The sequence below is a fragment of the Pinus tabuliformis genome, chromosome 9 (genome assembly GCF_031772625.1).
Source record: "Pinus tabuliformis cultivar Carrire ecotype Pingquan chromosome 9, CPIR1, whole genome shotgun sequence".
NCBI classification, from domain to species: Eukaryota; Viridiplantae; Streptophyta; class Pinopsida; order Pinales; family Pinaceae; genus Pinus; species Pinus tabuliformis.
In genome coordinates, this window is record NC_142307.1 from 1230274664 (window position 1) to 1230286727 (window position 12064).

Here is a 12064-nt window from a genome sequence, read left to right on the forward strand (position 1 = left end):
CAAACAGGAGCCATAACGTACAGGAACACATGGAGCCTTAAAATCGTCCAAGTTCAATACCAGCATCCATTTGGTAAACACCCCTAGCTTTTGTCCCTGTAGGATATACTAGTGCACCTGTCATTGTCGTTGGCTTTGTTGCTTACACAGTGTTAAATAACACAACAAAAACAATTTTCCATAAAATTGGGCAGAGGCATTACTGTACGGATTCAACTATGTCATTTGTCAGTTCAATAGGATGTGATTCATTCCACTTATTACCTAGAAAACGTACTAAAATATGCCCTTCCAAAAAGGAGTAGGGCATTTTGAATATTAAAACCTACTAAAATATTATGAGCAGACCATTTTGAATATTAAATTATGACAAGGTTAGTATATGTTAATGCATACCTTCTATAAGAACCTGCCAGAACCCATGTTTAGTGATAATTGTGTGGTGTATGTAGAACAACATAATAACTATGTGGTGTATTTAGAACCTTGGCACCCAAACCTCCATTAATAGAACTCGTTTGAGTTTTCCTTGGCCCCCAAACATCCATTAATAAAACTCGTTTGAGTTTTAGATCCAAGGACCGCTCAATTATAGACCAGAGGCCACTCGAGGTATCCTTCCACCCATTAAATCCACTCACTTCTATGGGTTCCGAAGATTCATATCGATACATAGCACTAGGTGGTCCAACAACAGATTTAGTAGCTTATTGTGAGAGCATTCTAGAGTGGTTCAAAGTACGAGACACTACCTTGACCCCGACCTTCTTGAACTCTTGAATAGGAATTGGGGTAATATAAATTAGCCAGATTGATAAGTATGAAATAAGTATGTGTTTTCCTATGAGTTTAATTCGGTTACACAACTGATATGCCAGAATTTTTATGTTTGGGTGAATTCACTCAATCTAATATGCCAGAATTTTTATGTTTGGGCGAGTTCACTCAATCCAATCTTGTTTGAAATCAATTAATTCAGTTATTACATTTCACCTAAGGACAATATTAATCCATCTTCCCTCACCATCACAAACCATCGGATCTTAAATTCATTAAGTATCTAGCACAAAGGATTCAAGAAATCAAATATTTAGTGTGGAGAGGGGATAGGTGGGCTGCATGCAAAGTCTGGGTGCCCACACACAAGCTTTAAAAAAAGTTATTTCCTTTTTATATATATAAATTTATTTCTATTTTTTATATTTAACTTTATGGTAATTATTATATTCAATTTTTTTTTGGTTAATGTCGAAAGCTGAAGATTTTATATAAAAATATTACACAGCCCTTGCATGTAACACACATATATGCACAGTATAATCTTAATCTTTATGAGGTTGAAGACAAGTAAGAGGAATTTGTATAGAAAATTGGTAGTCATACCCTAACTTAGGAACCATTTGTCCACCTATCATTCGTTTCTCTATAGAATTAGGCATTTAGTTTTTCTGAGGCAATTTCCTTGCATTGCACATTTAGTGTAGGTTGTTATTTCAAATCTCTTTCTGGAGTGGACAGGGATAACACAACACAATGCACGTATGATGTCTCTCAACCAGCATGGATAACACAATGCAGGTATGATGGCTCTCAACGAGCTATGGAAATGTATTTATTTTTTAATTTCTTTTTAACAATGTTTTGTGTTATTTAAATGGTTGTGCATTTTATCTTTATCATTTAAACCTTGGTTTACTTTGTTTAGCTTCTTAGCTTACCAGCATTTTGACTTGGTAAATTAGCTGCCAGGAGGTTGGAAGTAAATAGAGCCATACTATTGCATGGTAAATAGGTCAACTTCCAGGTGAATATGAAATCGCTGTCACTGAATGAGGTGCATTGGTTTCTATATTGAAATTGAACAAATTTAGGTTTGGCATGAGGTGTATTGATTTCTATATTGGAATTGAATATAGAGGTTTATAACTTTTCGCAGTTTTTGGGAGTTTATGCCCATTAGTCCATATTTCAGTTTTAATTTTTTGGTGTAAATTTGCTTGAGAATCGGTAAAACCATATGTGTGAGGAGTTGCAATCATGCTATCCCCAAAAAATTGGATTTTAGAGAAATAGAAACGAAACTGGGTGTTCAATAAATTTGTGTTGATATTATAGATTGTTAATCTGAAGATGCATGTTAAATAAGTTGATATGATATGTTTATATTGCTATCCCCAAAAAATGGGATTTTAGAGAAACGGAAATGAACTAGGTGTGTGTTAAATAAATTTGTGCTTATATTATAGATTGTTAATCTGAAGATGCATGTTAAATAGGTTGATATGAGATGCACATTAAACAAGTCTATATCCATATTTCGTTGCTCCAATTGGAGCTCTAAATTCATTAGATCCATGTTATAATATTTAGATGAGCACATTTGGTTTTAGGTTAATATTTAACATCATAATTTTGAAGTTAATTTTAAATTTGGGTTTGTTGGCATATTGTATGGACATGTAGAACTCACGTATCTAGGAACAAAATTTTTGAAGTGCATACCACATACATGTTTACTTGAGTTATTGACACTTAGATTATTAATATATTATTCCATATCAAGTTGGTGTTTACATAGCTATATACTAATTAAAACGTAGATATTATATGAGTTTAGATGTCTTTGTTTTAATTTGGAGATTAAATACAAATTTAAGTTTTGTGTTGTATGTTAAATATTATTTGTGATTTTGATTTTTGTCAATTTGGTCTTAAGTTGCAGGAAACATTTAGTTTAGCTATTTCTTAGTATCTCAAATACTTGCATGTTGACCTGAAACACCTGGCCTTGGAAGAGTTGGCAGCCATACTGTACAATGGGTACACTGGATGATGTTTTAGCCATTTTTAGCAGTGTTTTGGGCACTTTTTTTGGAAGCTTCTTTCTTCATCGAAGCATTACAAAAAGGAGCCTAATATTTACAGAAAAATATCATCTTACATCTTATTTATGTTAATGACTTTTTAAAACCATAAAACAACAAAAAGCCCATAAAGACCAAGAAGTACAACAGTGCTGCAGGATAATCTGAAGATGGAAATTATAATGTTGGTTTTTTTATTCGTGATTGATTGTTTTGAATTGATAGTTCATGATGCCCTGGTCATTTGCTATACATTTTTTATATATATGTAATTACTAGCCCAACAAATATTGAACAAATAATTTCGTTGTTGGCTTAGAAACTCTAATTAAAGACACATTTAATGGCTCTGCTGTTGGAATTAAATGTTATTTGTTTCTTTAACAATCTTCTTGTTTTACACAATGGACGGGGATGAACTCTGAACAACCCTTATTGGACCGGATGAATTCAGTTTGTAAAACATTTTATCATCAGGAAAAAAATATCATCTTACATCTTATTTATTTTAATGACTTTTTAAAATAATAACAAAAATTATCATCTTAATTCTTTTTTGTTGCCTTGACCTAGAGGGATTTTAACCTTGTGCCATGGGCTTTATCCTTAGAAAAAATTAAAAATTAACATTAAATTTTAAAGTAAAAGTATATATATATTATATTTTTAAAAGTATATATATTATCTTTTTAAAATTTTATTTATGCACTTTTAAATTTATATAAAAAAAATAATACACATATATATAGAAGTTAAATTCCCATTATGAAAATTTTTACACTTTTCTATATCTCTTGAAACTTAAATACACTGTTACACGATAACCGCTCCTAAGATTTGGGAAACCCGTTCCAATGGTTTCCGCACTCCCCGGAGCTTTGGCACTGTATGCGAATGTTCCCTTTTCAGCAGGATTGCAATGGGAGCTTGGGAAAGTTCCGAGAGCTTTGAAGACTACTTTTTTTTTAGTTCCCACATTCCCTGGGGTTGGGGTGGCACCTCGATGTAAAGGTGATATCTGGGATGTCATGTTGATGAGTATTTCTTTTGTTGTTTATGTATATATATGGCAGAAGATTGTGTGTGCATATTGCATGTCTCAGTCAATGCTTAAACATTAGAGTTTCTTTACTTTTTCTCTTAAGAATAACTAGAAAAACATATGTAAAATTGTTCCTTTGTATTTTTAAGGCAGATTGTTTCAAAGACTCGTCATGTGTCATAATGAACTTAACCTTTTAATATTTTATATATATAAAAGGGAAATACTCAGAGAGAGACACTCAAAGAATATATTTATATAAAAGAGAGATTATATATTCATATATTTAAATTGATTTTAATATTTGAATATTTTGATTCAATTTTAATTTTGATTATTATATAAATTATATAATTAAAATATTTTTATTTTTATATTTTAAATTTTTTTATTATATAATATTACCGCTTTTGATTAGTGGTTTCCTGTAAATTTTGGGGAAACTTCTAGTCTTTCCCGACACTCATAACCAAGTTCCCAACATTCTCATGTTCCAGAAACTCATGCAACATAGCTTAAATATGATCATCTGTTTGCTTCTAGGCTCTTTGATTTTATAAGATGTCCTATTCATGCCTTTGGGGGCATTTTCTTCTTTGTTTCCATTCAAACATACATATATTTAAAAGTATCAATGTGGGTCTGTGTCCCATTCTTGGGGTCTCAATTACTTGTGTTGTGTTGTTGTGGTTTGTTCCTTTATCTAAAGTTCATTCAGTTATATTTGCTCTATTCGATGTAATAGAGAAGTGGCAAAGCTGCTGGGAAATGAGACAATATTCCCATAAAAGCTACTTAGCGATGCAAGGTAATTTATTTTCATGTTTTGATTAGAGGTATGAAATATGTTGACTAATTTATACGCTAGCGTTATGGTTGAAGGTACTGAAATTGCAAACTGACGTTGCATGTCCGCAGGGACTCGTGCTAGGCAGTTCCTATTTCCAACTCTATTGAAACATAAATGCAGTCTGACATGCTAGAGATATAGCAGTTCCCTTGCATTTATATTTCTCTCAAAGTTGACTTTGGCATTTTAGCAGCAAAGCAACTGTTATTCCCCTTGCATGTCAGAGGCATTTATGTTTCAATAGAGTTGGAAATAGGAACTGCCCTACTTTGGCATTTTAGCAGCAAAGCAACTGTTATTCCCCTTGCATGTCAGAGGCATTTATGTTTCAATAGAATTGGAAATAGGAACTGCCCTCGTGCTACGCAGTTGCCCTGATTCGATAAGGAGCGGCATGTACTTTGTCGAAGAAACTCGGAGGAACGAGGTTTGAATATATATATAAAAAGTAATCATTGGCCCAATATTGGTAGTACATGGATAGTACATTTCGAGGAAAGATGTGAGGTGCATTGAAGCTTACGACGTCATTTAAATGTTCCTTTTATTATCTAATGTTATTTTTCTAGTGTTAACCGGTGTAATTTGTAAGGGAAGAAATATGGGCTCATGATGTAATAATACATTTCACTTTTATTTGTTAAGAGCTTGACATTTAAATCTTTGGTTTAATGTTCCGTTTGTATCGGAAGATGTTAATTTAATGTTTTTTAATAAAAACATGGTGTATTTTTAATGTGGTTTGTATATAAAATTATTTAATTAATTTGATTATAAATTATATTTACAGAGGAAAAGAATAAAAATAAATATATCCCTCAGAAAGTGCTTTAATAAATCATTATTAAAAGTTCGATTCGAAATTTAAATATAAGATAGATTTTTAAATAACTTAATATTTTAATAAGTAATAATTTAATTTTTTAATAAATAATTATTTAAAATTAAATTTGATATAAAACAAATTTTAAAATAATTTAGTATTTTTTTTAAATTACACAAATGTATAATTTATATAAATTTATTATAGTAAATAAATCTTTATAATTGAAAAAAAAAAAAAAAAACTAAATAATTAATAATAATTTTGTTATTCTTTTAAATTTAAGAATTTCTTATATTTCTGAAATAGAGAAGATATCAAAATTTTTACTATAGTTAAAGTCTTTATTAGAACATACTAGTCGACTTTAATTTAAGTCTTATTTAGAATACATTTTTAATTGTGTTGGTAGATATAGTTTTTTGAAAACAAGTAAATGAGGAAATGTATTTAATAAATTTACTATTATAAATTTAATTCAAGAAAATGGTATATATATATATATATATATATATATAATTGTGGGAAATATTTAATTTAGTTGATAAACAAGCACTCAAGATAGTGAGTATTAGATAATATTTGTGAATGTATGCTTACTCATTGATTTTATTTAACTAAAATCATGTTACCTAGAATTACTCACTAGTAGTATGTAAGGGGGTAGGTTTTCACTCCTACCAGATGCCTCTAGGTCTTGGATAGTCAACCTTATCTCCAAAAAAGACAAACTCTTAGCCAAACAAAAATAGTTTTATGGCATATTCCAAATCTAATTATTATAAACTTTACTTGCTTGATTTTTAAATAGTATATTAACCGAAGAAAAAAAAAATAAACAAAACAAAACAAAACAAAACAAAAACAAATAAAAAAAACAAAAAAACCTTTTAAATAAAGAATTCCTTCTTAATGCTATTAAATATTAAAGGTTTTGGGAGCGAAGTTATGGTGGCGATGGGTGCAGGGGGGTGTGGATATATGGAAACGCATATGGAATCAAAAATACAATATGCCACGCTCAATGGCAGGACGCCTCCGGGTCGTAGAAACTCCAAGAGGATCACAAATCTGGGAGCTAGCAAGAAGCAACAAAGATTTGGTTCGGGACCTCGCTTTCTGGGAAATCCGTGAAGGAAATTTAGCGAGGTTTTGGACGGATGGATGGCAACAACGGGAGAAGCTGGAGAGAAACCCAACTTTACATGAAATTCAAGCAGGCGCGCAACAGGAAGGAATGGAATATGTTAAGGATTACTGGAGACCGGCTGACTTGAATGAAGTGTGGAGGATATGGAAAAGACCGACTGAATGGGATGAGAGAATCAGTCCTGAGACTCAACTACTGTATATCAGAGAATTAGACTCGAGGAAAATTAAGATACGGCCAGGTAGTGATATCCTTAGATGGGGTAAGGCCACGCAAGGTATGTTCACAGTTAAAGAAGCTTATTACTGGTTCAAGAAGGAGGACAGAGTGGAGGAACCAGTGGATTGGAAAAAGATTTGGGAAGGTAAATGGTGGCCAAAAGTAACAATTTTCGCATGGTTAGTGTGTAGAGGACGGATCTTGACGTGGGATAATCTGCAGAAACGAGGAATGATTGGTCCATCTCGGTGTTATCTGTGTAATAACGAATTCGAGAACCAGGAACACTTGTTGAATAGATGTCTGTATACTCAGAGTCTGTGGGAAGAACTTCGAGTTCTCTTCGGTCATTTGAATAGGGATCCCGCTAGTCTAAGGAGTACCATTTTACAATGGGGAAAGGGGAATTTTCAAAGTAAACTGGTTAGGAGGATATGGAGTCTGGCGCCTGGTTTTGTAATTTGGGAGGTGTGGAAAGAACAAAATCGCCGGATTTTTAAAGATCGAAGTTGCCATGTAGCAAGAATATGGGATGAAGTCTGCCGTTCGATTAAAGAGACGGTCTTATCCGAAACTTGGAGTGAGGAGGATTGGAAATTAAATTTGGAAGAGCAATGAATAATAACCCAATTGAACATAGATTTTACAATGTTATATCCCAACACTGATAGGCGTAATCGGTATCGTATGCAGAGCCCAAATCATTTTCGATTCCCAGGAGACAACCGAATTAAATTGTCCTTCGATGGCGCATCAAAGGGCAATCCTGGGGAAGCTGGATGGGGTGGTATTTTTCGAGATAGTAGAGGAATCTCACGCTGGGCATATGCTGAATGGGGTGGCGAAATGTCAAATAATGAGGCAGAGCTCTGGGGGGTTTATCATGGTCTTCGAATTGCCGCAAGGAATGGATATCGGAACCTTGATATAGAAGGCGACTCCCAACTTGTGATTGAAATGCTAAGGAAATTACAGGGGGGCAAAACCTGGGACCACGTTGCAAAGAGCTGGAGGACAGCTGCGATCATACAGGATATCCAAGGTCTGATGAGGATGATAGACTATATTACAATCAATCATGTTTTGCGGCGAGGTAATAGGGCGGCCGATTACTTAGCCAATTGGGCATGTGGGGAATCGAATCGGGTGCTGGATGGTAGTTGGGTTGTATTACAGGAGGATCCACGGTGGGCTGAGTTGGCAACCATCTTACGGCAAGATAATCATGAGGCGAGTGTGCTTGACAGGACTGCTTAGCTGCCTCCCCATAATGATTTTGAGGGGAAACGACAGGTTCATTTATGATGACATCGGGGGTATGAAGAACAGAGGTGTCCAAATTCAAATATGGCGGAATGAGTATATGCAGGCATGGGAAGAAATGCTCATCCCAAGGACGAATGCAGGGCAGGTACTGAGGTGGGAGAGCGGTGGCGTCAGGAGGACAGGGATCGTATCACATCAGGATCCAAGACCTGAGACGTGTAATAATGAGCAGGCTTGGAAGATAACTAACACTAACGTGGGAAGGTGGTCGCGCGGGGTTATAATGCTGCATGGAAGCGTTATGTTTTTGTATGACTGCAGATGGAGAAAGGTAGTCTTCATAACTATTTGTAGGCGATCGGGGATAAGGCTCAATTTTAGCCTGCATAACAGTCCAGAGAGGGGGGGAGGTTCGGTGCTGTTGTTGGAGCAGAGTTTGGTGGATTTGGGACCGCCTACGATAAGGATTACGAAATTATCGTTTAACATTATGGCAGTTAATCCAGTCAGAAGCGAAGGTCAGAGAACGCGTAGTCAGGGGGTAGCTCTGGAAGAGAAAGGGAAACAGGTGGCTGAGGAAACCTTGCTTCCCATTTACCTGGACATACCAGAAGATTCGGAAGAGCAGGAAGTGGATATACGAGAGTATTTTGCAGCGGAGAAACAGCGGCCGACCTTTGGTTTGGTTATGTTTCCAGCCATGAACAATATGTTTTTAGGCAGAATAGAGGGGTTTTTAGTATGGTTTGATAAACTGAACATATATTTCTTTTGGATGGCGGTTATATACTTTCGAAGGCCACCTGGTTTCCCTGATGGGCGGGTGGCACCTTGTATATGTACATAGTTTTCTTATAGTAATAGAATTTTACCTCAGCTTACAGAAAAAAAAAATATTTTTTAAATATTTTGACAAAATTATTTTCATAAAAAAGTTTTCTTAGTGTTACTAAATGTTTTTTTTTATATTTTGACAAATTAATTCACAAAGAAAAAAGTTGCATTATATTAAGATGAAAAAGTTGAATTAATCAAAATTAATAGGGCATATCTTTTTAAAGATGAAGAAGTTGAATTAGTCAAAGTTAATCATATTGGGAAGAGACATGTTGATCGAGGAAAGGCTATGTCTTTTTAAAATTCTCTTAAGATTTATAAAACATAAAGTAGATCTTTAATTATAATAAGAAGAATTTCATATGTTTATTAAGTTATTTGTTAAAAATTATAATAAAATAATTTGAGTATGAAGAAATATGATATTTTGGTTAACAATGAGATAAATTTTAAAATCCATTTTTATTTATTTATTTTTGGCCTTGAGAATGATCTCAAGAAGTATAACTTTAACCAGAACTAGATGCAAGAATGTTTTTTTTGTAGTTAGGAATGAGAGATTGAAAATAAGTAAACTTTATCATTGTAAGTGAGGAATACACTCTAAGAGGTTTTTTGGTTAGTTGTGAGACATTGAAAAGAAATAAGCACCATAAGTGAGAGTACACTCCCAGAGCTAGCATATAAATTTATTGTTCATTAAAAGCTGTAAGCGAGAGTACACTCTAAGAGTTAGCATATAATTTTATTGTTCATTAAAAGTTATTTTCCATGCGGGAAAGAAGCAACATAAAACATGTGTTTATTTTGAAATTATAGTTGTGAAGTAATTTGTTTTTAAAATAGAAATTTTAATTTGCAATATTACAAAATAGAAAAGTGTCAACTTCTTATAAATTTATTAGCCATACAGAAATGTTTTTGGGTTTCAGAAAATAATAATATTTTGAATTAGGTTTCTCAAATAATAGGATATATAAAAATGCACATTATAATTCTTTTGTGAAGATTATGTCCAAGACAAAAATGTTTTTTCTACGTCATTAAAAAATTCGCATTATGGAAGGGCATGGAAATGTAAAGTACCAGGAATAATTGTTAAGAATTTCATATTGAATATTTCTATATACAATCATAAGAATCTCATCTTGAATATTTCTATGTACAATCATGGTTTGAATAGAAAATTATTTTCTATTGAGGAGTTGGTCAAACAATTTCCGCATGAAATTCCTATTCATAATGTGGAGGGGGAATTATTAATTTAAAAGTGGAGGTGTATCGATTCTATAAATTTCAAGGTAATATGATAATTGGTTCATAAATGTAACAAGGAAAATTCACAAAATCAAAGGTTATCTCAAAATTACATTAATTTTATTTCTTAAACTTCTTTTTTAGTTTTGGGATCTTTCTATGTTTTTTCAAAATTATATCATTGGATGAGGAGCCTCAATATTCATAAAAGAATTCTCTTTGTAATGAGTCAAATAAGACAAAAATAGAGTAATATGTGATAAGTTATGGGTCCAATTAGGATTATCATTTTTCATGCAACTCAGCATCATCTAACATTCCATGCATCCTCAATCCTACTCGTCCATGAATCATAACAGAGCCCAAATTGAAGTAATACCTTGATGAATGCTTTATGTCTTATGAATTGTCTTCCTAATCTGAATTTGTGTGTCCCTGCATTTGTACTTCATTGTTTGAGACATATCTCAAACCATGACAAGTTGTGCCATAAAAAATTGTACCATGTTGGTACTTCAACACATGTTGAGTCACATGTCTTAGCTCAACCATAAGCAGATAGGCTACTTTTTGGTTACCCTAGTTGGGTTCTCCTTCTGAAACATATGTTGTTGTAACTATCCTAGTTTCGTCTTCTATCATTGCTTATTTTGTAGCATATCATCTAGCTAGACTGACAATCTTAATGATAGTCCATTACCTTAAAAATTTCTGAGGGATCTCAATAATATGCTTCAAGGAAGTAATACATCAAATCTATGCCCTTCATCTTGAACTTAGAGGTCAACTCCCTCTTAAGCTAAAAAAAAGGCTCCCTAATTTCTCCCTCTATTATAGAAGCAAATATTTCTACCATGGTTGTTTTCTCTAACATGAGTCTGTCTTCTTCCATTAGAAACAAAGCATATAATATCAACCTTTCTCTATCAATCCAAGTGGTGGGCTCCAGTATTGTAGCAATAATGCTACAACTCCTGGAGCTTCCTTCTCTAATTTTATCAACCCGGTAGTTCGTAACAAACTTGGAAGCGACGGTGCTGTATGCACAAGTACTAGCTCTTGTCGCAGCTGTCACTTGGTCCGCTGGCACAAGTCCGCTAGGGCTCAAGCCAACTTCTATATGCTCTCAGAAGAAGCTTTATGAGTGATGAACGAAAGCTATCTCAAAGGGAATTAACCTACTTTGCAAGAATGTACTGAAAGCCAACAAAACATGGAAACCCTAGTAAACCCTAATTTGACTAGCTTAACCCTTACGATGCAATGGTGGGAATGCAATGTCTAAAAATGATGCCATTACTTCTAATGAGTTGAGATGCATGAGTCTAAGCTACTTTCATCTGAAAAGAACATGTTTTTGTATTTTTGCTCAAGTGGTTGGAGTTATTATGACTGTGCTGCTTACTAGGTCTTGACTGTGCAGGGGTAGTGAAAGGGGAGGAAGGCTTGGAAAAGGTCAGGAGGACTCTGAGAGGTTCCAGGGGATCCCTAACATCATTCCACAGAAGTTCCCAACGTTCAGATGCCTAGCAACCGTGTTGACACGCTTCTACAGGATGTCTGCAGGGGATCCTACAGGAAACTCGGGATTTCTACAGGAAGTCTGCTAACTTCTACAAGATGTGTTGTAAGTGGAATTTTGGGTGATGGAGGAGTGAATGAGCTGGATGGGTGGATAGGTAGGATGAGAGGGGAGCTTATGATGGTTTATGGACAGAGAGACGAGATGGAGAGGAGGTGGATAAAGTTAGTTGGT

At 34.0% G+C, this 12064-nt stretch overlaps 1 protein-coding gene across 1 annotated transcript; it reads left to right on the top strand.

Moving 5' to 3' along the window:
* Positions 1 to 6603: 6603 nt before the first annotated feature.
* Positions 6604 to 7566, top strand: LOC149152981 (uncharacterized). Its single transcript, XM_089443656.1, has one exon. It carries the CDS (start codon positions 6604 to 6606, stop codon positions 7564 to 7566), a length of 963 nt encoding a protein of 320 aa, XP_089299782.1.
* The last annotated feature ends 4498 nt before the right edge of the window (positions 7567 to 12064 follow it).